General features: G+C 61.4%; 1 protein-coding gene across 1 annotated transcript in view; it reads right to left on the reverse strand.

Moving 5' to 3' along the window:
• Positions 1-2,705: 2,705 nt before the first annotated feature.
• Positions 2,706-27,585, reverse strand: part of PPARGC1B (PPARG coactivator 1 beta) — a gene marked incomplete at its 3' end in the record, with an annotated part of 48,081 nt that continues 23,201 nt past the window's right edge. Inside the window, exons 2-12 of the mRNA XM_082006176.1 lie at positions 15,621-15,794; positions 12,867-13,079; positions 10,880-10,996; positions 8,885-10,061; positions 8,242-8,278; positions 7,751-7,815; positions 6,531-7,302; positions 5,996-6,071; positions 5,064-5,185; positions 4,460-4,614; positions 2,706-2,809 (exon numbers count right to left, since the gene is read on the reverse strand). Coding sequence (XP_081862302.1) covers positions 2,706-2,809; positions 4,460-4,614; positions 5,064-5,185; positions 5,996-6,071; positions 6,531-7,302; positions 7,751-7,815; positions 8,242-8,278; positions 8,885-10,061; positions 10,880-10,996; positions 12,867-13,079; positions 15,621-15,794 — 3,012 coding nt within the window. The remainder of the gene's footprint in view (positions 2,810-4,459; positions 4,615-5,063; positions 5,186-5,995; positions 6,072-6,530; positions 7,303-7,750; positions 7,816-8,241; positions 8,279-8,884; positions 10,062-10,879; positions 10,997-12,866; positions 13,080-15,620; positions 15,795-27,585) is intronic.

The following is a 27,585-nucleotide window of genomic DNA, read 5'->3' on the forward strand; positions in this document are numbered from 1 at the left end:
AAAACCCAAAATAACCCCACTTATAGGCTTCAGGCACCACAAAGACCACTTATTGCAACTCTTCCTACCCTACGGGTGCAGTACTGATCGGCTCTGTGCAGGACGAGCCCTCCCTTTCCCGAGCACCGGCCTCGGTATCCAGAAGCCAGGCACAGGCCAGGGCTGTGGGCCAACCTGGGGCGCCCAGCCGCAGGAAAACACCGTGAAATTTTATATCTGGGTACACCGAAACCAATGCTTGGGAAGTGACTGAGTGATCCCCCAGGAGAGGGCTCTGGACCCCCCGGCTCTGCACTAACCCTTCCCCTCCGCCACGCTTGATGCATCCCCAGCGGGGCCCGGCCACGGCGGCCCGGTGACCCCGGCTGAGCGGGAGATGGAAGAATTCCACTGACTTTGCTTTTTTGTTTGTTTGGTTTTTTTTGGATTGATCGTTTTCTGAAAAACATCAGCACAGCACAGGACAGTACTACCCACCCTAAATGTGTCGCTATATACATTCTACATAAGCTCTATAGCAATCACATGTAAACATCATCGTTGTGAGGAAATACTAGGACAGAAAAAGGCAAAGCTACAATGAGGCAATTGCCAATAGCAGATGCTCGGTCTCGGCCAGAGCTACTCGTGTTTGCTAAGGTGGGATGAGAAGCGGGGGAGTGCATGGCAGGAGAGACGCCGAGCCTCGCTGCTGAGACTGAAATGGCACAAGGGCTGTTCCTGGCCAGCGATTGTCACGGGCAGCAGATTGGGGACCCACAGTTCAAACCCTGCAGTGGCCTGTGGGCCCTCACACCGCCGGGCTGGTTGGCATCAGAACCACGGCTTCCCCGAAATCAGGGAGAAATAGCCAGGTAACTGCGCCGGTGCCGGCGCTGCTGGCGTTCCCGCTCCCACCAGAGACCAGCTGCATGCACGGCCCCGGAGCCAAGGGCCACCTCGGCAGCGCTCAGGCTCGTGTCATCACGTCTTGTGCAATTTTGGAGGCTTTGGTCATACTCCCTGCAAGACAAACAATACCCACACCAGGGAAATGAGAATAAAACCCCTAAGTCACGTTGAGGGGAGACCCCAGGAGACCCTAATCTATCTATTGGCAGAGTTAAGGCTATAATATTCTATCTACATAGGATGGCTAAATCCCTAGTGGTCTCTGGGTCTGAAAAACAAATGGAGACGATGGCAGTGGCTTGAGCAGCAGCAAGATTCCCACTCCCTCGGGAAAAGTGCCTCTGGCCGGCTCATGGTGGGGTTCGCTCTAGCTGGTGGTGAGCTCTCTCCCCCTCCCACCTCGCCCAGACATGGAGGGCAAGTTTGCAGGCAGATTTCAGTGGGGTGCTGGAGCATGCCTTAAATCCAGTGCTGCCAGGCAGCCCCGAGGGCTCCCAGCCAGAGGCAGAGCAGGCGAGCGTGCCACGGGGCATCAGCGGGCGTGGGGGACGGGTCCTGGGTGCCAACTGGGTGCTGGGGAAGTGTATGGCTTATCAGGTACCTGGCAGAGCGCGGGCAGGGTGTTGGGGTGGAGCAGACGACCGGCACGGCTGCTGTGCCCCCTCCCACCTCGCTGCCTCTCTGGATTTTGGGCTGGCTGCTGGGCGGGGATCGCAGACAGGTCTTCTCGCCCCGCTTGCTTTGCAGGGGCTGGAACTGAGCAGGGAGGAAGCTGCTCAGCCCGGCCGGTCGCCCAGCCGCCCGAGGAGCCGGAGAGAAGCCAGCTCCCCCGCGGGGACCCAGAGCCGCCAGTCCCCCAGGCTGCGCTGGCCGGACACGCCGGATCGAGCCTGGCCACCTCCAAAGGCGGCGGAGGGCTGGGGCAGCGATGGCTAGCAGGCATCGGTCCCGCAGCCCCCCGGGTAGCGCATCCTTCTACCACCCCTCTCCTCCGCGCCGGCAAAGCCGCCTGGCCCCACGGCAAGAACGGCGCGGGGCCGGCATGCCCCACCACCCGCCGGCTCCGTCACGCGCCAGGACTGAGCTCAGCCCCTGGGTGCCGGGCTGGGGGCTGGGGGGCTCGGGCCATGCGAGCAAGAAGAATGGCTTTACAGCAAAGTGGGTGACTCCGACGCGACTGCCGAGCACCCCGGTTTGCCGGCGGGGGAGGTGGGCGCCTCCGTGGCCGACGGGTGAATGCCGGCTCCACGACTCTGCTCTGACCCCCCATTTGCTGAGTGGCAAGTGCCTCATTACAGTGCATAGTTAAAAATCAAGGAAGCAGTACAATAAATCTGAATTACAGTACATCTGAGCCATAAATACATTTTTTAAGTATATACTTTTTTTTTCTCTTCTTCTTCTATTAAAAATTAGTTTATAATCCTGATTCTATTCACAATTAACAATTTCATCATCACACACTACGGACAAAAAAATGTTATGGTGAACACAGCTGCAACTCCGCGGGGGGAGCACGGTGGGGACCGGGAGTGGGGAGAGGGGCCGGGGGCTCCTAGGCTCACCCTAAAACAACCAGTCAGAAGCAGGGGGACTAACGTGTGGCAGTGAGACATCAACACCATGGGGACTCACAGACAGAAGCAGCTTTGTTCAATGTAAACATCGCTCAGAAGGGACAGCAGTCTCTCTCTCGCGCGTGCGTGCTCTCGCTCTCTCTCGCTTTCCATAGACTGAATAATTTCTTTGAAAACGTAAACATATTGGAAGTGCCTTGACTGAGGTATTGAGGTATTCCTCCAAGGTTAAGGCTGTTACCGATGCAGGCTTAGCTGGGCCTCCTGCAGCAAGCTGTCGAAATCCATGGTCTCGTACTTGCTCTTCACTGGAGCTGGGGACGACTCCTCCGCGCTGCAATCTGGGAACGGCAGGGACACAAGGCAGCCGGGTCAGGGAGCGGGGCACGAGCACGCTCGCTGCCTGCTGGGGAGGGAAACTGAGGCATGGCAGGGCACCGCTTGCTCCCCCGCTACCGGCATGCTGCATCCCGGCACCGCAAAGCCAGCCTGGACGAGGCAGTGATGGCAAAAGGGAGCAGGGATGGTCTCGACCCCATTGAAAAGGAGCTGGTGGGCAGAGGGGCTGTGGCCATGCCCAGCCCAGCAGGTCACACGCCGCGGGCACCCCTTCCCAGGTGTGCAAAAATCTGCCGGATGCAGCTGAATTCCCAGGCCCGTCCCCGCGGGAGCCGTGCCGGTTGCGGGGAGGGGAGTGCCTGCCTGCAGCACCCCCCAGCCCTCCGTCGGAAGCTGAACAAACAGTGCCACCGCAAAGCCCGGGCAATTCAGCAAATGCCAGAAATAAGGCTGCCTCGTTTCCCAGCAGCTTAACGCTTTTGGGTTGACCTGGCTGCATTTCACCTCTGCCTGTGGGCTCCCCATCTCATCCCGCACCAGGGCGAGAAGGATTTTAGGAACGAGCCAGGCGCTGCAATACGGGGGGACTGCCAGCAGGTGAGGAGAGCTGAGGGGGGCTCTCCTATGCCGGGGGACACCTCTGCCCCCGCTCCCCACAGCACTGCACAGCCACATGACAACATCTTCATCACTTCATCATCTGGACTTCTCCGTGTCCAAAATGAGAGGCCCCAGAAGTTATTTAGATGAACAGCAGGCATTTGCACCCATAACCAAAGCCAGAGGGTTTGCTGCTCTGAGCAGATGAGACACTATAAGGTGCTAAAAGATCGGGCAGTACTCGTGTCAGACTGGGCGTCTAGACATAAGCCAAGACTTAGGGGTTTATTTTCCGGGCCTCAGTCTCTCATGTATGAAGTGGGGTACTCGAACCGCTTCACCCTCTGCTGAGGGTACAGAAATAAGCACGCGGTGTTCGTGAAACACCTGAAGATCACAGCAACCAGGGCTGAGGGAAGCCTGGATCACAGTTCTCTCGCAGGACCAGCACAGGGTTTCTTTCCCATCCCCAGCTCAGGCTGCAGCCCTCCCACGCATGGAGGGACTGGGTCCAGCGAGACCCTGGCTAATGCCGTCGATGAGGGGGGAGGTCTTGCAGAAGCCCGTACAGCACAGAAAGAGTTAATGCGACCAGAGAACATTACAGTGCCATCATTTTGGCTCAAAAGTGCACATGCAGTGTCCTGTGGAGCAGCAAACCATCCAGATCACCTCTCGGGCTAACGAGATATTGCTGACTGCCTTCTCTAACGACGGGGAAGGGACCTCTCTGCTGGAAAGCATCCAGCGCTGTGTAGAAACGCAGTGGAGACAGGATGGGCTGTGCCCTGGGGTGTGATGCTGCATTTTGCAGCCAACACACTCTGGGTCCTCACGCCAGTTGCTTTTCTCCTCTGCCCCCAGCTTCCCGAGCCATCTGCCTGGGCAAAGAGCAGCGACATGAGCCACAGGAGAGCTGGTGGGCTTTTCCTGCAGGCTCTACAGAGCTTTAGGATCCTTGCATGACTAGGGTTCAGCAGTGCGATGGGCCGTTACAGCTCTACGCTGATAAAAATGAGATGCTTCAGAAAAAGCAGCTCCTGCTTTCTTACCCAAGTCAGTGTATCTGGTCCAGAAGAAGTGCCCGAGGCCACCAGAGCTGAGCTGGAACGAAGGCTCGTTCCTCTTCCTTAGCGAGGTGCCATTCTTCAGAGATAAGGCGGCATGCTCTGAATACCGATAGGTGATGAAGCCGTATTTATCGCCCCTGAGCAACCAGAGAAAGAATTCAAGATGCGATGGGTCCCGCAGCCCCTCTTGACGCCACTCTGACCAGCGCTGCCACCCCAGCCCTCCATCCTGCCGTCCCTCCATCCTGCCGTCCCTCCATCCTGCCATCCCTCCATCCTGCCGTCCCTCCATCCTGCCGTCCCTCCATCCTGCCATCCCTCCATCCTGCCGTCCCTCCATCCTGCCGTCCCTCCATCCTGCCGTCCCTCCCCGTACCCTGGGGCTGTGGACACACTGCGTCCGTGGGCTCGGCTGACCGCGGGGGTTGGCATGGTGCAGAGCGCTTCACCCCACTGGCACAGCCCCCTCACTCGCGCGGCGGGACGCAGGGGAGCCCCTGCACCGCCTGGCCGTGCCGGCACTGCCGCAGGAGAGGGGCTGTCTGTAGCCGCTGCAGCCCGGGACCGCCGCTCCCTCGCCACCCACCTGTTAGTCCTGGACAGGACCTGACACTCCACGATTTCACCAAACACTTCGAAGCGTTTCTTCAGTTCGCTGGAGCTCATGCTGCTGGAGAGGTTCCTGATATACACCACCCGGCCTTCCCCCTGGCAAAGCAAGCGGAAGGTTTCAGGCTCCGGGACACCGCACCTCTGGGCTGCGACTGGCGCTGGAAATGCCGGGCTGCTGCGGAGCCCCGCCGCGGGCACAGCCTGACACCTCCGGGGCCTGGCCGTCCCCGCTCCAGCCAGCTCGCGCGTGTCGTCCCCAGGACACCGCTGCTGTGGGGGACGGCCATATCCAGGCTGAAGCAGCCACCGCCCCCTTCTTCTCTTTTAAATTTCTCCTGCATTCCTGCAGCTTTTTCAGCTTCTCCTGGTAACGATGCCAAGAAATATTCCCAAGGATTGCTAGGGGCAAAATTCCATTGCATTGCAGGAAAAAAATGCCAGAGGGGCATGTGTGAGTGCACGCGTGTGCGTGCGCACAACAGTACAGAGAACCGAGTTATTTCCCCGCACGCCCACCGCCCGCGCAGCTCCTGCCCGTGGGCACACGCGGCGTTCCCGGCGCACAAGGCTGCCCCTGCGGCAGGACCGCATCTGTAAATGCCGAGCGGCTCCCGGGATTCCCCAGCTGACCCCGCTAATTGCCAGTGCCGAGCGCGCACCGGCCTAAGAAGCTCTGGGCGTTTCTGTGCCAAGGACTCTCGTGTATTGCCAGTCACCGGTGGCCTCGGCTTCACATCACAGGTTGTTCTCTCCCCCCTCCACCCCCACATCCTTGTTTAACACTGGCCTCGCACCAAGGGATGCTGAAGCCAGGGCTAACGGGCTCCACCGCTGCTTTGCCGGAGCAGGAGGAGAACTGAGGGCGGGGGATTGCTTTGTCCCAGCACAGGGTCCCTGCTCACTTACGATGGCCTTTTCCCGTCTCTTCTCCAGCTGGCCCCGGAGCCCGCTCCTGCCCTGGCACTGCTCGCCATTCTCACACCTAGGAAGCGAGGGAGAGGGGGTCAGCCAGGGGCGATCCCGTGGGGAAAGCTTCAACCCTCAGAGAAGCTGAGGCACGTGGCGTTGGCAGTGGTGGGCGGGCACTCAGAAGCATCCGCAGCCGAGGGGAGATGGGGGTCTGGAAACACTCGAAAGGACGCTGGAAAGTCCTTTCTGGCAGATGGTGGGGGGGCAGTCCCCAGCCAGCACTCGCCGGCCCCACAGCAGAGCTCCGGCCCCATGGAAACCTCTGGCTGCTTCGCCCTGGTGCTGCTTTCTCCGGCTGTGGCTGACACTTGCAGCAGCTCCTGATGTAGTACCAATTATTTAAATATTTTTTCTTTCATTAATTAGCATCTTCATTACTTGGGGTAGCAAAGCAGAGCGAGCCGGGGCTGCCACGCACTGGGGCAAAAACACAGGGTGTAAGAATGTCCCCAAGTGCCCCCCCACCCCGTACCTGAAGGCGCGTCTGCTTGCGGGCGATCGGGACCGGCAGCACGAAGACCCCGAGCTGGACCTGCTCCGGGAACAGTAATGCAAACTGGTCCTGGAGAGGGGGTTTCTCCGCAGGCATAGCTTGGTGTCACCATGCTCCTCCTCCTCCTCCTCCTCCTCCTCCTCTTCCTCCTCCTCCACCAGGGAGCCACTCTCACTGCAGCTGTCTTCAAAGACGGTGTCATACTCAGGGGTCTTGCAGAAGACCATGTCCTCATCGTCGAGAGTACTGTCCAGAAAGCCAAAGTGCTTCGTTAAGCTGGCTCTGATCTCCTGGTCTCTCAGCTGCTTGACGCCATCCTTCCACAGCATCTCGCCGCCCGCCTCCTTGCCGCCGAGGTCCAGCCCCTGGTAGTGGGCGGCCGGGACCCTCCGCTTGTGCTCCATCTCCACCTGGCCCGGAGGCTCCCACGACTTGAGCACCTTCCTCTGCAGGGCGGCCTCAGGCTTCAGCACCTGGCAGTAGTCGTGGTCCCCGAAGGAGCGGGAGAAGGGCCGCTTGAGCACGCCCTGCTGCTCGGGGAGCGCGGGGCGCCCGGCAGCTCGGCTCAGGTGGGCGAAGAGCTCTGTCCTCTCGGGGTGCTTCTTGGGGGCTTTCCGGGAGGCTGCTGCGTCCCCCGCACCCCCGGGGCTGCGGGCTGTCCCGTCCTCCTTCCCTGGCTCCTGGGGGATGTCTGGCTTGTATAGGTCTTCCTCGGCGGGCTTGTACGGAGGAGTGGTGGGCGGCGTGAGACCTGAACCCCCCCCAAACAAAGGGCAGGAGTCAGCTCTGCCCCTGCCATCCTGCCCTGTCCCACCCCGGCGCCTGGGCTGCACCAGGCGTTGCAAGGGAAGAGGCTGCTCGGCCCCGACAGCCTCATCTATCCAGCGGCCCTTGGGGAAAAAAAGGGGATGCCTGATCCCAACAGGGACCACAGGACTCTCCCTTTCCTCCACGCTCATGCAGGGGCCCCCTGAACAGCCGCCCCATCCCAAACGCTGCGCTCCGTGCTGGGGTGTGGAGGCAGCGCATGGGAAGTCTCCTGCGTTTGCGGTGCGAAGGGGGAGTCCCAGGCCAGGAGAGGAACGTGCCCCCTCGGCTGGGCTTGGCTGGAGCTGGTGACTCCAGGCTGAATGTAGAGTAAATTTGCCCTCTCCCAGCGAGGATTTTTGCAAAATTAAAAAATTAAAAGCCCATCCTACCTGCTGTCCCACACAGCTCCACAGTCAGCATTGGCTCAAAGTTTCTCTTCCCAAAGGCTGGGTCACTGGCGAAGAGCAGAAAATGAGGAGAGAGAAAGTGTTTAGGTGAACCACAGTCGCAAAAAACAAAAGCAGCTGAGAAAAAGCTTCCTACAAGCGAGCCCTCCCACCATGGCTAGTGCCTGACAGAGTAACCCCACAGCGGGGTGCGAGGGGCAGCGGGGCGAGCAGCATGCCCTCCCCGTCCCAGCCAGAGCTCCAGGACGCATTGCCCCTGGCACGCGGAAATGCCCTGACCTCGGCCCCGGGCTCTCCAAGCTCCTGGCACCCGAGCGATGGCCGTGGCTCCCCACAGCCCCGTGCCCGGCTGCACAGCTCGGTCTGCTCTGCAAAAGCAGCTTCGCTTGCTCGCTGCAGACGCATGCCCAGCCAGACAAACCAAGGCAGCTTTCCAGCCCCAGCGCAGTTCAGTAAGCCCCCTGTGCACTTACGTTTGTGCCAAGGACAGTGTGAGACACCTGGGTGTTCCTGAAAGGCAGGGAGGAAGCAGGGTTACAGCCGAGCTGTGCTCCCTCCAGCGCCCGCGGGGCTCCTGGCGGAGCCGGGGCCCTCGCCCACCCCGCCCTGGCAGGGCGCTTGGGGACCATGGGCTTTGCCCGCCTGCGAGGCAGCAGCATCTGCAGGAGGTCTAACGCTGCCAGGGCTGAGCCGTTCGTGCTCACAAAGTTCTTGCGGATAGCTGCGATTTTGGGGCACCTGTGCAGCTGAACCCCAGTGCCCAGGCACAGGGCGAGCCCGCGGGGAAGGGAGACCCGGAGGGATGGAGCAGCCTGGTCCCTGCTGGGTTAGCGCTACGCCAACTCCTTCATCTCATTATAAGGATGGGGAAACTGAGGCAGGAGGCCGCCATAGATTGAAACAGCATCCCAAAACCAGAATGGGACCCCACAGCCAGCCAGCACATGGGTCAGGGCTCAGCTGTGCTTGGGGCTGCTCACAGCTCCACTGCCAGCTGAGCGCCAGGTGCCTGGCCAGCCGCGCTCGCCCGCGGCACGGCCGGCACAGGCAGCGCCACAGGCAGCGTAGGCACACCAGGCAGGGGCAGGCAGAGCGACAGCCCCTGGCCCCCCTCACCTGCTTGCTCCAGGAGGGCACAGCGCTGGCTCTCAGCCCCGTCGCCCACCTCACTGTCGCCCGGGGAGCCCAGGGAGAGGGGCTGGGGCTCCGCCGGTGGTGCCATGCTCCCGCCGTCTCCCTCCTCCGTGTCCCCCACCTCCACTTCGGCTGCGGGCTCTTCGGCAGAGAAGCCCTCCAGCACTGCGCATGGCGTGGGCTCTCTGCAGGCCAGGGCGCCGCGGGGGCCGCAGCCGTCCCCTGCCTCCTGGAGGACGGAGGGCCCGGGGGGCGGCTCGTCGAGGAAGGAGAGCCAGTGGCCGAGCTCGGGGTTGAGTCTCTTGGACCGGCGGACGGCGTAAACAGTGCTCTCCTGCTTGCGGGCCACCTTCCCCGTGGCTGTGCCCGGGGCACCCACACGCTTCCCAGCATCGTCCTCGAGGCCAGCCGGCTCCCGTGGTGCCTCTGCCTCAGCCCCGGGGCTCTGCCGCGGCTCACCCTTCTCTGGTGCCGTTTTGGCTCCGGATGTGCAGGTCCCACCAGCATCCTGCCCATCCTGGGCTGGTGGCACAGGGGAGCGGGAGCCAGGCAGCCGGGCCAGCGCGGCATACACGGGCTTGCCCAGGCGGTATGGCTTGCTCACGTCGCACAGCAGGTCCCGTGCCAGCAGCTCCTTCAGGATGGAGAAGGATGCTCCAGGCTTCTTGCAGCCCCCGGCTGCCTGCCAGGCACAGCCCGGCCGGCTCTGGGTGCTGCCAGGTGGGGCTGGATGCGTGGGGCAGTCCGGTTTGGCTCTCTTGAAGGGGCTGCCGCAGGGCTGGGGCTTGGCGTCAGCGGCGTCGCGGGCGGGCAGCTTCCGCGGCGGCAGGCAGTAGGTGTGCATGTAGCGGATGAGCTCCACCACCGAGTGCATCTCCCCCTCGCAGGAGAACTGGCTGCTGGAGCCATCCTCCACTGAGGAGGGGGGAGTCACCGAGTTGCCAGAGCTCAGTGAGTCCTCGCTGGAGTCACTGTCGTCCTCATGATGGGCGCAGTCACCCGAGGACGGGTGGTGGCGGATGCTGGGGCACTCCTCGGGCGCCCGGAGGGCTTTGGTCTGGGGGCAGGGGGTGGTGGAGGTGAGGTGCCGGTGCAGCTCAGTGCAGCTGCGGCTCTGTGCCTGCGGGACGCTCGCCCTCCTGTCCCGGGGACCCTCCACCTTTGGAGAGAAGAGAGGAGAAAGTCAGCCCCGAGCCCCGCAGCGCGACCTGACACAAGTACCAGGTGTGGGGGAAGAAGCATCCCAGGCTGACAGAGCCATCCCACATCCTCGAACCCCTTTGTTCTGGCCCACCAGCATCCCGACCTGCCCGGGGGTCAAGCCCATGCCCCAGGAGGTTTCTACTGGGCGCCCTGGGCCGGCAGCCCACCGCCCCGAGCGCTGCCCCTCCAGCACCCGGCACGTGATGATGCTCCATCTCCCTGGGAGGGCTCTGCTGCTCTTCTCAGGCAATCTAATTTGCCAGGCCTAATGCACCGCACAATTACCATTAGCCAAGTAGAAACATCTTTGACGGCAACTTCTGCTGGGTTTCAGGAGATTAGCTTACGTGACAGGGTCGGCACTGCAGCACGGCAGGCAGCTCGCCCTGGCCAACAGCTCCCGGCTCGGGCTGCGAGTCAGCGGGGAGGGGGACGAGGGGGCGGCCAGGGAGCACGCAGGGCTTTCACAAACCAGCGCTCAGGGAGGCTGGGAGAGGCCTGAGCCCACCGGGTGCAAATGAGATTGAGACGTTTCTCAGCCCGGCACAAAGCCCGAGGGTTTTGCTGAGCCCGAACTGCAGCCGCTGTGCAGACAGGGACGGGAGCGCCAGGCGCTGCTCTGCCGGCAGGGACGGTCCCCGCCTGTCCCCAGCCCCTGGCCCAGCTCAGAGGCTGCCCATGCTCCCCGACACCATCCTGCCGTGACCTCCTTTACGACGGTTCCCGAGAGGTCAGTGCTGGGGTGGGCTTGAGCTCTGCCCACCAAGCAAGTACCTTTGCAAAGGGCCGTGCAGGTCGGGACTTAGGGGTCCCCGGGCGCCGGGCGCTCCCGTCCCACTGAGCCTCGCAGCTCGGAGGCACGTGCGATGGAGAGAGAAGCAACTTCTTCAGCTGCGAAGAGAAGTGTCAAGAAAAGGAGTCGGCATCACAGAGAGGGCAGGAGAAAGCGCCGGTGGGGCTGCAGCCCCTCGGCTCATGCCTGCACTGGTTATGTCCATTGCTGAGCATCCGACCCAAAAATGGGGGAGGAAAAACAAGGCAGGGGGGAGGTTCCCACCTCCCCGTGGCTGCGGGGGCAGGTGCCTGGCCGCGCAGCCCTGGGGGGGTCAGGGCCATCTCCGCAGCATTCACCCGCATGTCCAGGGACACCCAAGCAGGTCAGGGCAGTGTGGACATGAGGGAATTTACTTCCCAGGGGCATCCCCACTCCCGTCAGTCACACCAGGGCTGTCATGGCATCCAAACTTCTCACTCCATCAATTCTGCCCTTAGGTGACAGAGACTTTACGTTGTCATGAGTGATGGGTTTGGACAGCTCGCTCAGGTCCCCGTGCAAGGCTGATTTAGCCGAAACATCCAGCAAGGGCCTTGACTCATGAATGAGCTTGCAAGGCGTTTTGCAGATGCAAGTCCCTGTGGGACCCGTTGAGGATCTTCCCCAAACATGCTCTGTCAAGCCCACGGGCGGTGGGAGTGGGGTTTTCCCTGGGTTACCCACAGTGCTGCCACTTCTGATGACAAGGTCAGCACAACATTTTTCTTCTATTCAAAACCATTTTTGGTTAGGTGAAAAAAACCCAAACCCCACACCCAGCAACAACATTTCATATTCCACCCGTGTCGCGCTAACAACCGAAGGCGACAACAGCTCAAGAGCAAGACGACTGCGTAGGCACCGGGGGACTGCACGGAGGAGACAGATCTGGGGTGCCGTGCTGGCCAGCAGGCACGGAGCTCCGGGGATGGCACAGGGGGTTTTAAGGGGTGACAGAAATAAGGGGTGCCAGGGTCAGGGTCTGCTGGAAAACATCACCCGGGGCACCCACAGCTTTAGGCGTGCAGCTCCTGTTGGTAAAAGCAACCAGCACCTTTCCCCCCCCACCCCTGCAACGTATACATCCTATATATACACATACATATTGTGTGTGATATATACCCCCCGCGCAGGGCGTGGGCGGTGGAAATGCACGCGCTCGCCACTGGATGTCACTCCTCCCCGTCACAGCCCCGGCTTTTGGGGGGACCCCGGGGCCAGGCTGGGGGTCCCTGGTGGGGACCGTGAGCCCCAGGAGGGAGTGAGCTGGGTGCCCCTGTCCCAGGGGACCCCCGGGCATGGTGGTGGTTTGCAGCAAAAGCTGCCAGTTAGTCCGGGCCGGGAGGGGGAGCGGGGCTGGAGCCCCAGTATTGCAGGGAGCCGTGAGGGATGCTCCAGTCACCAAACCTGTAGGGACTGGAGGCCACACAGCCCCTGAGGGGGTTGTGGTGGAAGGCGTGGGGGGTCAAAGCTGAGGCCACGGGCTGTCTGACACACCGGCCAAGCCCCCTCTGTCCCTCCTGCGAGAGCAGCGGGGAGCTCGGCCCCGAGGCAGAGCCGGGCGGGAGCAGCCACCGTTGCTCACGGGCACGGGGCTGGGATGCGCGAGGGGGCCCCCGGGCGGCCCCACGTCCCCGCGTCTGGGTAAAAGCAGGTGTGGGTCTTGCCAAAGCAGCCACCGCCCCTTTGACACCCGCCCCCACCCCTTTCATATAGATATTTGTATACACACAGTTTGTTCCCGTGAGGATGGTGATGGAGGTGACAGCAATGATGCAGAACATGTATACGTATACAATACAAGTATATGCTTTGGTATTGACGGTTAAAGAGAGTTTTAAGCCTAGAATGAAAAAATTCAGACCTTTGCTTCCTATCATACCCATGCAGCCGGCTTATCAGGGGCTCATCCAAATCCACCTTAAACAGTAGGAAGTGGGTTCTTACTAGAGACAGCTCATCAAACTCGGGGGCCGGGGGCGGCCCCCCCGTGACCGGGGCGGTGGGTTTGGGGGAGGGGGCAGGCGAGGTGTAGGCATGGTTGAGCGTGTCCCCCTCTTCCATAGTTCGGAAGGCAGCCAGGCCCATGTCATCTCCCTGTATATCATCCAATGTCTCGGTGAGGGCTGCCAGCAGCGCTTCATTCTCGCTGTCTATTATCTGAAAGGAGCAGGCAGAGGAGAGAGGGGGAGTTAGGCTGGGCAGAGGGACCGGGGGATGCTGGGCAGGGAGGGGAGAGGGGCTGGTGGTGCCACAGCAGCACCCACACTTCCCAGTGACCCCACAGGGGACCTGGGAGAGCTTCTCCTCAGCGGAGCACTAGGATGGGGTCAGGGGGAGAGAGACCCAACTGGAAAAGGAGCATCAGTCTGACCGCCTGCATCCCCAGCAGGAAAATAATGAACCAGAGCATCTCCTCTCCCCATAGTCACCTCCACCCCACTGAGGCAAAAAGCAGCAGATGAAGGACCTGTGATTAAAAGGCTCCTTGCCCAAATCCTCCTGACCCTGGGCTACAGGCTCCCCGCCAGCGCTGGCTATCTCAGCACTGCTGAGCGGGGCTGGGAGCAGCATCCAGCCGGGACAGGAGCCCGGGGAGGGGGCAGGCACAGCCCCCTGCCCCCTGCGGGGCTGGGGAGGCCCGAGAAGACACGGCCGGTTATTCACAGCTCTCCTGACCAGGAAGGCAAAGAAAATGTGGCAAGTTGTAAGCCCAGCCCAGGGCTGCCCAGTGGACAAGAGGGCACGGGCCCCCGGGAAGGCGCAGGGGAAGCACAGCCCAGGCTGCACCGCTGGCCAGATGTCACAGCTTGCAACAAGCAGTATGGGGTTTTGTTTTCACTAAAAGCCCCCAAACGCAGGCACCTCCAGCTCGACAGGGGCTCTGAGCCCTCATGCTTAAAGCCGGCTGTGCCCGGTGCTCTGCGAGGGACCCTATGACAGAGCACGGTCCCAGAACGAGCTGGGGCTTGCGTTACAGCCCCCCGATCCATTTTTTTCAGTGATCTGCGGGTGCTGACGGGAGATTTGTGAATACCCGGGGCTGCGCCGGGGCTGCACTGGGCCAGGCAGGGCCACGGGCTGCTCCTGCCTCCTCCCTGCCCGCCGCCCCGACCTGCCCCTCTTTCCATCTGGCCTTGGCTGATGCACCTCCAGCCCTCAGGACCGTCCCAGTCCCACATAGCCCCAGGAGTCCCCTTCCAGCCTGGAAATAAGCTTCCAAAGCCCAGAAGAAGATGCAGAAGCTGAGGAATGGCTGACGTGAGCCAGGATTTCCTTCTTTTTGGTCCTCTTCCATCATATTCTGAATGTAAACCACGTCCAACAAGAAGCAGGCTACCCTCAGCTATAAAATTAGCACGGAGGCAAATTCAGGCTCACAAAGGAGGACTGTTGACTGCACACAGCCTCCCATGTTCCTCTCATCTTGTTTGAAAATTAAATATCTTTTGCTCCATGCCCTAACCTTGCTCACAGTTACTAGAGCAGGCTCCAGGGAAAGGCAGCAGGATGCTCCATTTTTGGCTCCATTTCTTTTCCTCCTGCTATTGGCACGAGACCGCTGTGCATACAAGTTCAGTGGGATACATTTCATCATACTCTGCTGCTCCTAATGGGCCTGTCTTTTGCATTTCTTTTCTGTTTATCTTTTCCCCAGGAAGTTCAGCGGAAAATATGCATCTCGTGATGAAGGTCCCTCAGCTGGACTGGACCATTGTCAAGCACAGGATCAGCATAAAAGCCAGGGGGTTGTTATTACAGCCAGGTTAGAAAATATTGGGGCTTTTTATTTTTTTCCCCCCTTCTTTAAATACAAATCCTCCTCCCTCCCAAGATGTAACCCAGAGCTGGTGGCTAGCGGGCACCAGTGGGTCGCAACCTCCTCGTCCGAGGGCGTAAGGGCCTGGGTGCTGCTCAGGAGGGCACGGTGACCTCAGCCCCCGAGGACGGGGCATATCCAGGGCATGGCATGAGCTTGGGCAAAGGCAAGCGGGCTGCCCAGCCTGTTCCGCTGCCAGTGCCCAGGCAGTCTTTGCAGCTCCCTGCCTCCACCCTGCCTGCGCTGTGCCCACAGCCCTTGCCCTGGCAGCACAGCTCCACGAGATGCTCAGCTCTTCTGTGAGGAGAGGCAAAAACATGCTGAGGGACAAGGAGCAGCCCTGCCAGTGTCTGGGAGCATCCTCTGCCCCGGCACTGCTTTGTACCGCGCAGTCCCAGGTGCCGGCACAGTGATGGGGCCATCCCAGCACAAAGGCGAGGGGAGAAACCAGCTGCCCTCTGCCAGAGGGACCCCAGCCCCAAACACAGGGAGGATGCCAGAGCTGGAGAACTGGGGGAAGGGGCTGCTTTCTGCTCCTGGAAATGAATATACCTGCCCCACACCAGATCCCTGAGACCCCCGCGCTGCTGCCCCAGCTCACCCTGCTATCCTGGGAATCGAACGGGATGTGCCGTGCGGCAGCTGTAATTCCCTTTTAATAAAGCATCACAGGAGGGCTGGCTCAGCAGCCCTCCTCTGCTCGTCCACCTCCTCATTAGCCTTACTCTGCTTGCTCCATTTAGAGCTGGCGCGCAAATTAATGGAGCACTAATCAGCTGGGGAGGAGCTATTAATAGTTATGTGTCTCCCCTCCTTCTCCCCCTCCCCTGCCCTCTCCCTGCCTCTGTCCTCGGGTCCCCTGTGCCAGGAGAACGGGGTACCTGGAAGAGCTCAGAGTCGTCGGTGCTGTACTGGCTGGAGTCGGTCTCTGAGTGCTCCCCGCACCACTGCAGCTCGCTGAAGTAGCCGGCCGAGTCGAAGTCACTGGCATCCAGCTGGGACAAATCAATCTCGGGGAAGTCAGAGTAGAGGTGCTCCTCGCCCGACACCTCGTACTGGGGAGAGAAGAGAAGGGGGTGAGCTTGCCACCACGCCAGAGGCAGGCAGCAACAACCACCCGCAGAGATGGCCGGTCTCCCCACGTGCTGTCGCCTCCACTTGAGCCCATTACTCAGATCCTCTTTCACATAAACTTTGGCAAGTGGCTCCAGAAGCAACGACGTGGCCGTGGAGAGCACGGAGAGCACCTCTTCGCTGAGCATCTTGCAAATCGGTTTGCACAGCCTGGCACTGGTACTGCTGGTTACTAAAAGCCACCCTGCAACTGCCACCAAACCCCTCCTCTCGCATCCCGCGCCCTGGCAGGTGTCGGAGCAGCAGCGTCTGCATGGGAAGAGCCTTGTCTCCTCCGGCGAGCAGAGGCCCAAAGCACGGCACAGCCGCCCGGACTGCGGTAAAGCAGCTGCGGGTCTTCTTAGGGGAAAGTGAAGCCATTCCTGCCTTTGACGTCCCAAAGGTGACAGCCAGGGTTATCCAGCTGCCCTGGGGATCAGTGATAACGGAGCGAGGCAAGAGACTTGGGCGCACACGAGGCGGCAACGCACGGGGCCAGGCTCCGGCGCGCAGCCTCACTCCCGGTCGGCATGGCTGCTCCGTACCCCATCCCCGTCCCCACCGCGTGGCGCTGAACCGCGCGGGCACAGTGCCTCTGGGGAAGCTGCCCGTCCTGCCCGTCCCAGGGCACCGCCAAGGCAACGCGGACCCTGGGCCCCGCATCGCACCTGCAGGGTGCGAAAAACGGGACGGAAACAAATCGATGTCCGGGTGCGCACGGCGCAACGTGAGCTCTAGGAACCGAGCTAAAAATCTCCATTTAACCACAGAAAGCAGCTGGGACCTGCCCTGCTTCTGCCTGCCTCCCAGCCGCTGCCCAGCCACGGAGCCCCACGGCTGCATCCAGCACCCGCGGGAGCGACGGCTGGCACCGGCACGGCCCTGCCCGCACGGCCGCTCGCTGCCCGCACCGAGCCCGCGGGTCACGCTTGGCTTCGCCCCCAACGTCCAGGTTCAACCGCGAAGGGGAAGGGTCTGGTGCAACTTCTCCCGGTATTGGCTGCCTGGGGGGAGTTTTCTGGCGAGGTGGGAAGCGAGTTTATTTACAGAGTAAAATGGATTTTGGAGCAGGCAAACATGTGAGCACGTGAGAGAGGCTGCAAGGGGGAGGAGAACGTGGGCACCTCCCCTCCTGAACTGCCCTGGAAGGGTCTCTTCCAACGCTCAACAGCAAGGAAAAGGGATTTCAAACTGAGCTGCAGGAATGGAAAAGACAGTGTTTCTCTCCTCTCTTTTTTTTTTTTTAATTGGGATAATCTGGGATTATTGATTGTGTTCCCACAGACTGAGGAGCCTGTATGCCAGTGCTCCGTACCAGGTTTAGGATACCCTGTGCCACACCAAAGGACACTCCTGTGCACACACACACCCCATTTTGCATTTTCTCACCTGCTTTCTGCCCCATTCCCTCCCAGGGGTGGCAAGGAAAGTGTGAGCAGTTTGGAGGATGCAGCAAGGGCAGGAGAGAGCAGCTTCGTGGCCCAAGAGCAAGCCAGTGCCATGTCCCAGCAGCGGACCACCGGCCCAGCTGTCCTCATGGCCACAGCAGGGCTGGGGGCTGCAGGGAGCTGCTGATGCTGCCCCAGCCCCACCGGTGCAGGCAACCCCCCCGCCATGGGGGGCTGGAGAGCTGCCCCCGTGCTGGGGGGATGCTCTCCCCAGCGTCCTCCGTCCGCCCTGCCGCTGGAAGGAGGGGTGTCATTTAGACATCCACGAGTGTGGTGCCGCAACACAAGAAAAGGTCTGTGCAACCCCCTGAACAGCCCCGGGACGCTGATACTCCTCATGGGCCCCCCAAAGCTGGGGCTCCTCAAACCTGTCCTGCAAAAACCTTTGCTCCCCAGGTGGTCAGAGCGCAGGTCAAGGGTCCCCGTCTTCATCACTGCCAGCTCTGGGGGACACAGATGTTACCTTTCCCCCAGCTCTCCTGTGCTCTCTGCTCAGCGGCATCCTGGGCTGCTCTGAGATCAAACGTCCTCTGGCCTTTCAGACGTGTCCCTTACCTGCTGTGGCTTGTCCCTGCTTTCTTGCCACCGCTCTTGCGCCTGCTCCGGGAAAAGTCTTGCAACAGCTTCGGCTCTCCCTTCTCCCCAAATCTTCCCATGGGAACACAGGCAAAGGCTTTTATTTTTAGAAAAGCCATACATACATATATATACATGTGTCTGTGTGTGTGTTCAATTAAAAATAGCAAAGCAGTCAAATTCTCCTGCTCCTTTTGATATGCCACAAGGGAAAAGATCCTGGTGCTGAGATCACAAGGAGCAGCTGACACCAGCGCTCGGGACGTCTTTTGATCAACTCCACAGATGTGACATGTCCCCTTTGGCAACAGGGCTGGGTAAAAATAAACTCCTGCAATCTAATGCTGCTGAGCTGCCCTCCCTGGGCACCCCGGAGGCAGGAGTGCCCCGGCACTGCCACGCTGTGTGCAGCTGTGCTGAGGCAGTGGTTGGCAGTGGATGCTCCCAGGTTCCCAGATAGCACTGGTCAGGAGTGCCCAAAAACTCAGCTCTGCCGGCGTCACTCCTCCTCCTCCTCGGAAAATGTGAGGAGAGCCTTTGCTCAGCACGGCCACCCGCACGGGCGTCCGGCAGGGCATCCCAGCGTGAAGCTGCAGCTCCAGCCAGACCCCTCTGCTAGAAAGGGTCATTTATCTGGCCCAGCCACCAAGGACTTGAGTCTCTGGAGGGAATCCATCACTCCGAGCACCGCTAGCCCCGCACTGAGCGCTGAGAGCAGAGCCCCTCTGGGCTGGCCACAGGGGTGGGGCAGGAGCCAGCTCCCCACCCGGGTAAGGGGTGGCAGTGGTGGGGATGCTGCCTGTGGGCACTGGACCTCCTCTGCTCTGACTTTCCCTTTTCCCACCCTTTGCATTTCCTGCTGCCTTGGGAGAGGAGTGAACTTTTGTCCTAATTTTACTCAGGAGTTTGTAGGAAGATCAGCCATGGGTTCTTGGTGTGCAGCCAGCAAACACCCATGGAGACATGCTCAAAAATTTGGAGGCATCCTCCAGCCCAGACACCTGGCCCGTGCACGCTGCAGTGTCGCTGTGACCAGAAAGCTGCCGGCAGCTCATCGCGACTCAGCTGATGAATCCCTGCTCCTGGGAAAAGGGATGCCCACGCAGCTATGTAGGTGCCCCGTACCACAGACTTACATCCTTTGGGGGAGCAGGAGCCCAAGCCTGGGCACCCCCTCCTGCGGCAGGAGCACCCCACAGCAGCACCGCACGGGCAGCTGCGCCTGAAAGCCAAAGCTAAAAGGCGGAGGGCATTTTGGGGAATGGCCTCCGTTCAGAGACATCCTCCCCAGCTTTCTTTAAAGCATGAACCAACTCTGACCTCAGCCCTAGCAGGAGCACAACCACAATTACAGGACAAAGAGGCAGCTGATACTCACTCGCTTGTTGCAAGGAGCTTCGCCTCTGCAGAGGCTTTGCTCGCTTTAGGGCATTAACGTTTTTATTCCTTTACTGCTGAGCTCAGACAGCCCTTCCCCACTGCAAGGGGATAACTTACATCGTGGGAACAGGGGTGTGGACCCGGGAGGCTGGCAGGGACCCTCACGCCGAGGGTTTGTGCTCGTTTCGTGCCCCTCTCAAGGCTGGCCAGACGCGGCCACAGCCATGCTGTGCGCGCCCGGCACGGCCTGGAGGGCCGGAGGGCTCCGCACCCGCCGCGGCTGCACCACCCCGCTGCCAGCCCCACTGCCCATCTCCACCACGGCGGAGCTGGCAATAGTGAGAAAGCGTGAGTCTCCAAACTGGCAGTCAAGGACGCCCAGAGGTCACCTCACCAACTCCTGTCCCGGGGAGCCTCAGCTGCACCTAAACTTTTCCAGACAAGTACCGGCAGACCCTCTCCCTAAGCACTGCAGGTGAGGAGGAGCCAGCTCTCCCCACAGCCTGCGCTACGCCTTCTCCTGGAAACCCATCGTGAGCAAAGCTGAGTGCTTCTGGTGGCTCCGTGCTCACCACCCCTCCGCCGCCCAGGGCTGCGAATGGAATTGCTCCCAGGGGCTCTGGGGACTGCGCCCACCACGGCACCTGCTGCTCCGACTCCCCGTCCCTTTGCAAAGCCCCCAGTCCTCGGCCTTCCCGGGGCCCTGGCATGGCAGAGTGGGATGAGGAGCTGGCACGGGGGTTAGCTCCATCTCCCTTGCCCGATCATGAGGGCAGCCGATGCAGGCAACCATTTCTGGTGTCCCCAGCAGCTCCGACGTGTCCTGGACCTGCAGCAGAGTGGGAGCAGCTGCTGGCTGGAGCCACATCCGAGAATCCCCCATTGAGCACAGCTCAATGCTGGCTCCCGACGCCATGGGGACAGCCGGTGGCATATTTTCCCTGGGACGTTCATTTTCAGGTCTTTCTCCTGCTTTGGAGCAGCATTACCTCTGGTGTGGGAGCATGTGAGGTCTTATCTCTGCAGAGACACGAGGTTCCTCTCAAGCCCAACTCTAATTCAAATATTGGATTAATGAGACAGGAAACGTTTTCCTCTTTTTCAGTGTCAGCTTGAGCTCCTCAGTCTAAACCCCCGCCAGCCGGTGAGGCTGGGGCCGGGCTGCTGGCTCCCAGGGCCAGCCGTACCCAGCGAGCCCGCGCAGAGCAGAGCCCGGCTCCAGGCACACGCAGCCGCTCGCCGGGGACCCCGACAAAGGCACCAGCCACCCCGAGTTCAGCAGCCTTCAGGCAAATGCTGATGCTTTGGGGTTTTGCCTTCCCTGTGGCGAGCCTGGGAAAGAAGCAAAGGGGCGATGCCGCCCCCGGACAGCGTCTCAGAGGAAGCGCAGCCCAGCTGCCAGGCAATGGCAACCTAAACGGGCCAGCAAGAGAGCTCAGCTGGCTGTTGCCCGCAGCGCGTAACTGGCTCGGGGGGGCTGGGGACGGGGCAGTGACCGTGACAAAGAGACCTGCAGGTCCTCTCCTCTGTCACACCCCCGATAGAAATTTCCCTTCTCTGCAAAACCCGTGGGTGCAGCCCCTTGAAGCTGCGGCCAAGTACTTTGCAGCAAGGCTCCGAGCGCGCCAGGCGATGGCACACGCAGTGTGCTCACGCTTTGTGAGGCTGCAAAAGTTTCAGCTCCTGAAGTCTGCTGGCGCGAAAGCGCTGCTGGACGGGCGCAGCGCCTTCACGGGAACTTAATCCTGTTTAAGCCTGGGAAGCCAGATTTGCATTGCCGCCCGCATAACGGCCCCAGGATGCTGTGCAATTGCCTTGGCACTCACATGCCGCTTTGCTGTATGGAAAAAAGGAAGGAAAGCGGCAGCTCCTTGGAGGGGCCGCAGGAAATGGCCAGAAACAGGCAGCCCATCTCCTCGCCCAGGAGCCAAAGCGGTGACTCAGCCCCCCACGGAGCCTCCTCCTTCCCCACAGCTGAGTGCCTGCCCAGCGCATTAAGGGATAAATATACATCCACACGCGCTGGAGACAGAGCCCCAAATTAGCCAGTAGCGTTTAGGCTGGGACCCAGACCAGCAGAAGGTGAGAAATGCCAAGGACACAAAGTGCCAGCTCCCGCCAGCCCTCCCCCGGGTGCCCAGGCCCCCGCCAGCTCCCGGTGCCTGCATTCACGGCCAGCCGGGGAGTTTCCCCCTCCTCGCCCTCACTCCAGGCTTGTCTCTAAAAAGGAAAGAAAATCCTTGGGCAAGGGTTTTGGAGAGCACCGTCCGGGCTTATCGGGGAAATCCATAATTACAGATTGCTTGAAACGGGGATTACGGCCACGCAGGGAGACGGGCACTGTCTCAGTTCATCCTTCACCGGGATGAACTCTTCCCCGGGCAGGCGGCAGCGGGCTGGCTGGTGCGGCAGCGGGCTGGCTGGTGCGGCGGTGGGCACGGCTGCCCGCCCTGCCAGCGGCTTCGGGCAGGTGGGAGCCCCACTCAGGCAGGCAGGGACGGGCGCCTGCAGAGCCCCAGCACCCTCCCAGGCCGCCCCAGCACCGGAGCGGGGAGGCGATGGGGGCACGCAGCCACCGCGACCCACACCGGGGCCAAGCCCAGCGCCGTCTGCCCGCGGGGTGCACCCTGCTGTTCCCACAGCTCCCACCCGGGGGACACGGTCCCCATGCAGTCAGGTCACCAGCACCCTGGGGGCAAAGCTGGGTGCTGCCAGGCCCTTGTCGTCCCCAAGGACATGCCAGCTCCCTGCCAGCCCAGAGGGACCCACATGGGGCGGGCAGCTCCCCTCCAGTACCAGGGAGGAGGGCAGAGGTGGGGATGGAGGAGAGACCTATAAATAAGTGTAAATACAGCAAGGAGGCACCTGGCCAGAGCTGTGAAGGTCACTGTACCGTGTGCCAGAAGATAAGCAACCCCCCTCCCCACTGGCATTTGACAAAATGTCACTGTGAATGAGGGAGAGGCGGTGTCGGGTTGTGCCTTGGCCCAGCCGCCCCTCGCCACCCCCCGATATTTATAGCCTGAGAACCCCAAAGCGGAGGGCGAGCGGCCCCTCCTTGGAGGCAGCAAAGGCAGAGGGGACCCTGCCTGCAAACACTCGGATGGGACACAGCGGCGGGAGGCACGAGGAGTGCAGAGGCAGGGCTGTGCAGCAGCAGGCTGCTGCTCCCTCATCCAGCTCCCCAGTTTTGGGGCAAAAGGAGCACAGGAACCTCACGGGCTCCCAGGTGGGCACAAAGGCAGGCAACACCTCACCGTTCTGCTAGGAGCAGGGCACTTCGCCCTCTGCACTCAGTTGTTTTTTTATATTTTTTTTTCATTTCTACTGATCTTTTTCAACGATTCAGCCCAGCCAGCAAGAGGAAAAACCAGGACTAGCATTTAAAGCCCGGACAAAATAAATAGCAGGTTGATTCTTCCTTCCACTTGAGCTGCTCAAAAACAACTGCCGCTTGTCCAGGCTGCCGTGGCACATGGGAGCCGCCGCGGCGGTGCCAGGCCCCACGCCGGACGCCCTGCGCCGACACGCGTGGAGCAGCCGCCCTCCCGACGCGGCCCGTGAAGGGCAGAGCAGGCACGGGGAGGGAGCGCAGGCAGCGGCACCAGCAGGACCAGGGCTGCTCGGTGCCAGGCTCCGAGCCACAGCCCAAGCGTGCACGCGGTCTCGCTCACTGACTTTTGTCTTACATTAGAAGGGTGTAATTAAGATCAACCATGAGATGCTAGTAATAGGAAATATTAAACATTAACTGCAAACAATAAACATGAACTTGCCAGGATATCTTTGATATGGAGGAAAGATGGAAGAAATCGCACCAAACTATCCCCGAGTCACAGGACAGAAAAAAGGAGCCTGAGATACTGGTAATAATGCCCTGAATAAACAACACTCTGCTGGAACATTTTAAACAAAGGTGTGCCAGCTTTAGGAAGAAGGGCAGCAGCAAAGTATATCACAGGTTACAGAGCTGCATGTTCATACTATGCTCTGCAGCCATTTATTTGGGCTCCAAATTACACAGTCCACTTTATCTCTGCCCGAGCTCCAGGACTGGCCAGCCCAGGGCTGCAGGACCCGCTGGCACCACGGCAGAGCTGGAAAGACCCTGCAGCCCCAGCTGCCCCGCACAGAGCCCAAAGCACCTCCCCGCTGCTGTCACACTCCGGCACCGCCGCCGCCGGGGCGGCACCACCGAGCACCCGGCAAGGGCAGAAGAGGAGGACCGATGGCTGTTTCGCCCCTGTAGGGAGAGGGGACAGTGGGTAGATGCAGCGAGGAACCGGCTGCTCCCAAAGAGGGACGCTCCTCTCTCAACACCGGCTCATGGAAACGGCACCTGCCAACTGTGGCTGCTGCCAAGCGCCATGCCACGCCAGCTGCCGCTGCTGCCACGTCCCCGGGATATGGTTAGCTGGGCAGAGTGCTGTCCGGGCAGTGCCAGCGCGGTCGGGCACACAGAGCATGCTGGTAACAGTGTCACCCATCGCAAGAGAAGCGTGACAGCTTTATCCTGCATCCCTCGAGCCAAACAGCAACGCCGCATGCCAACCCTGCCAGCAGCCAGCCTGGCAAACACTGCCTACCACCCACTGGTCCCGGCACAGCAGAGAGCAGCCCCCCCAAATACACACGTGCCAGTGGCTGCTGCCAGCCTTGCCCCAGCCACCAACGGGTGCTGCTGCAGGCAGCAGGGCCGGCACCGCTCGATGGCATCAGCCAGGCAGGGCAACAGGCCTGGTCCTGAACTCTGGTGGTGTTTTTCTAAGAAATTCCTTATCTGCCCCAAAACCAAAGGCAGGACCAACAGACAGCAACTGGCACGTGCTGAGCCGGGTACAAAACCACAGTGGGAACTGAAACGTCCCATCAGCTCGGGAGGTCTCCAGCCCAGCCGTGCGATCCCCTGCCCGTGGGGAGAGAGGCGCAGGCAGGAGCAGGCAGGTGTTGCGCTCCAGCACGACGCTCACCTCCTCATGCAGCATCTCTCCGGCGAGGCAGCACCGCCTGCCTGGGGCAAGAAGGATGGAGCAAGAGGTGGCACAACCTCGAGAGGTTCTGCACAGAGGATGCCCAGTGGGAGAGGGAGCAGCGGGGGCTGTGGCCAAAGCCAGTGGGGGCATGAAGACCCCAAAACTCTCAGGACTACTTCCACTCGCAGACCCAAAGCTGGAGGTGGCAGGAAGGGCTGTGGCCCACGAGGCAGGCTGGGGGGCCCCGGGAGCGGGGATGGCCCCGAGCCCCAGCCAGGCTGCTGGCACAGGGGGGTCAGGCTACGCCGTGGGAGGGGGCAAGTGCCTGACTCACCAAGGAGATGACTATTAGCCAGCTCCGCTGGTCACAAAAATTCCCCACGATGGCAACTCCCTCCTTGTGAAAGGAAGACATGAGCAGGCGATTATTTTCAGACCTTCCTCTTCTGACGTCCTGGCGGCCAGCAGCCACGTGACGGCCATGGGCAGAGGCGTGCCAGTGAGGCGGCTCCCCGGGGGTCAGGGTGGCTGTGGGGGCCAGAGGAGGAGCGGCCCTGCCCCTGCCCTGCTCCAACCACCGGCCCCTTCGGAGGTTTGGTCAGCAGCCCATGAGCTGACGGGGCTCCACAAGGCCCTTTCTGTCCGGAGGATATTGCAAACGTCCTCCGCTGGCGCAGCCCTTCCCGGCTAACACGCCTCAGCTCGCGGGCACTCTTCACCCTGGCACCGGCAGCTCTTCCCCGAAACCACGGCCTCTCCGCCCCGCTCCCACCTGGCCGCAAGAGCCAAACCCTGCCAGGAGGCAGCAAGCAACCGTCCCTCCAGCTCCCCACACTACGCGGAGGTTGAACCAGCCGCAGCACACCGAGGAACGCAGAGCCGCTGCCCGCGGGAGCGTGGTAGCCATCACCGTGTCATGCCTCTCCAGCTCCTGAGCTGCCTGGGCTGCCCAGTCGAGCCCAGCCCTACCCCCAGCCACAGCCTCGGGATCTTCTGTCGTGCTGTGCTTGGCTTTGCCAGGAGCCACGGCCGCAGTCTGTGGTCCCAGGAATCCCTGAACTACTCCCGGGGGCTGGCAGAGGCAATGTGGGGGAGCCGGCAGGCTTGCGGGGTTCACGGGAAGGCAGCAGGGAGCGAGCGTGCCAGCGGGGCAGGCTCCCAGTTGCACCGGAGCCACTCACCCCGCGGTGCCACCAGCTCTGGGGTTGCTGCCTTGAGGATGCGAAACGGCAGGGGAGGAGAGGCCAGCTCGGGGTGAACTGTCATTGCTGCAATATCCTTTCCCCCGGCTCAGGACACCGAACACAGGGCCTTCTGGGTGGCAGCTGGCGGGAGGCAGGGGCTCGGCATGCAGCCTGGCTCTGCCACGCTCGGCGCGGCGGGGCTGTAATCGGGGCACGTTCTGGCACTCCATGTCAGCAGATCCGCAGCTGTGAAACGGGAGCTGAGGTTAAAGCCGACCTGCCCCTTTACATACACATGTGAAGAGCTGGAGAAGACAGCCTGCTGACCGCCGCACACCACAGCCCAGTGTCACCCCTCTGCCAGGTCTGTGGCCATCAGCTGCAGGATGCCCTTCACCCCCCTGAGCCACAGGCGCCTTTTCCGACCTCACCGCTGCTCCCGTGCAGAGCAGGGACCGTCCGGGCAGCCTGTCCCCCGCCGGGAGCGCTCCCAGTCCAATTTGCCAGGGAGGCAGCAGGCAGGGGAGGGAGGAAAGCACCTCTCCTGCCTGCCTGCCTGCAGGTTTTGTACCAAAGCTGAGTTTGAGGGCCCCGCACCTCGCCCGCCACAGAAGACAGCACAGTGTCCCGCACCACGCTGGCCACAGAGCACCGTCTCGGTGCTAATGAGGACGAGGCGGAGAAGGGGAAGGTTCAAGCTGGGGTTAAGAAGGCACAAGGAGGATCTTCCCGCATTAGCCTGACCTCCCAGCGGGTCCAGCCCTGACACTCGCCGCCAAGGCACACCCCAGTGCCATGCCGTGCCCGGCCAGGGGTCAGGGCACCGTCACCAAACCTGACTCACTGTGACCCCCAACGGACCCTTCTCCTGCCAGACTCTGCCTGCACCGGCCCTCCTGCCAGCAGGGCTTTGGGGGAGCCCCCACTGTGCCCAGCTCCCACCTGAAAAATGAAGTTTTCAGCCTCGAAGGATGGAAACCACCATGGAACGGGCAAAACTGCTAGGATCTGTCCCTATGCTCCCGCCAGGCCTGTCCATGCGTGCCCAGGCCCATATCTCGGCCGGGGTGGAAGCACCAGCCCTGCCCAGCCCTCTCTGCCAGGCGGGTGGGTGCTGCCGGCCACCCCCGCTGCATCCCCGTGCTGCAGGGCAACGGGCAGCACTGCCTGCGCCAGCTCCTGCCGGCTGCCCTGCACAAGGCCCTGGCACCGCACGGCGTGGCCATGCTGCCTGCACCTCACTGCTCCCCATCACCACGGTCCCCCGTGAGAGAGAGGAGAGGGGTTGTCTCTTCCCCTTCTCCTGAATCGGGGGCTCCCTCCTCTCCCCGCTCCAGCTGGGCACATCCGCCGGGCACTGCAGTCTCCCTGATTAAATTACTGCCCATTTTCTGCACAGAGCCTGGAGGTGTCCTGGCCGGAGGAGATGCGTCACCACCCGGCGCGGTCACCACTTGGCTCCGCTCTGGCACGACTCTGCCCGCACTCCCCATGAATACCAGTTTGGGGGCAGCTGGGGGTGCCTGGGCACCGGCGCGCAGGCACGGCGCGGGCACTGCCGCCTCCTGGGCTCTCCCAGGCAGGGCTGTGCCAGCCCCAGCACCCCAAAAATGCAGAGAGCCAGCACAGCTGCATCACCCCTTCAGTGACCTAAAAAAGTGGTGGGGAAGGGAGATGCCAAACAGATGGGTATTTTCCAGGTGGGCATCATGTTAGGAAATCACTGGTATTAACCGACCAATGCTATTGATATTCCAAGTACTATGCTGGGGAAACTGAGGCACGGGAAGGTGAAATGAGGGCAGGTTGCAGCAGGTCCCGTGACCACGGACTACGTACACGGCTCACAAGGTGGATGGCGGAGGCGTGACCCCAGAGCAGCACCTCTGGGGCTGCCGTGCAGGCGCTGCCAGCGCCCACCGCGCTTTCACTAGCACAACCTGTTTGGCCTGGGGATTTCCCAGCGCTACACCAACCGGTGCAAGGCTCTGCTGTGCCTGGGTCGGCACCGCAGCACTGCTGGCGTCGCGGGAAGCAGCGGGTGTCCCGCCCGGGCCACCTGCCCCAGGGACCTTGGGCTGGGACTCCATCCCTGCTTTTTGGCTCTGCAGGGAGCACTTCTGGGACCTGCAGCCTGGAGCCAGTGTTGCCAACCCGGCTGCTCCTCTGAGC

Source organism: Phaethon aethereus (genome assembly GCF_964289735.1).
Source record: "Phaethon aethereus genome assembly, chromosome: 14".
In the NCBI taxonomy this organism is placed as follows: Eukaryota; Metazoa; Chordata; class Aves; order Phaethontiformes; family Phaethontidae; genus Phaethon; species Phaethon aethereus.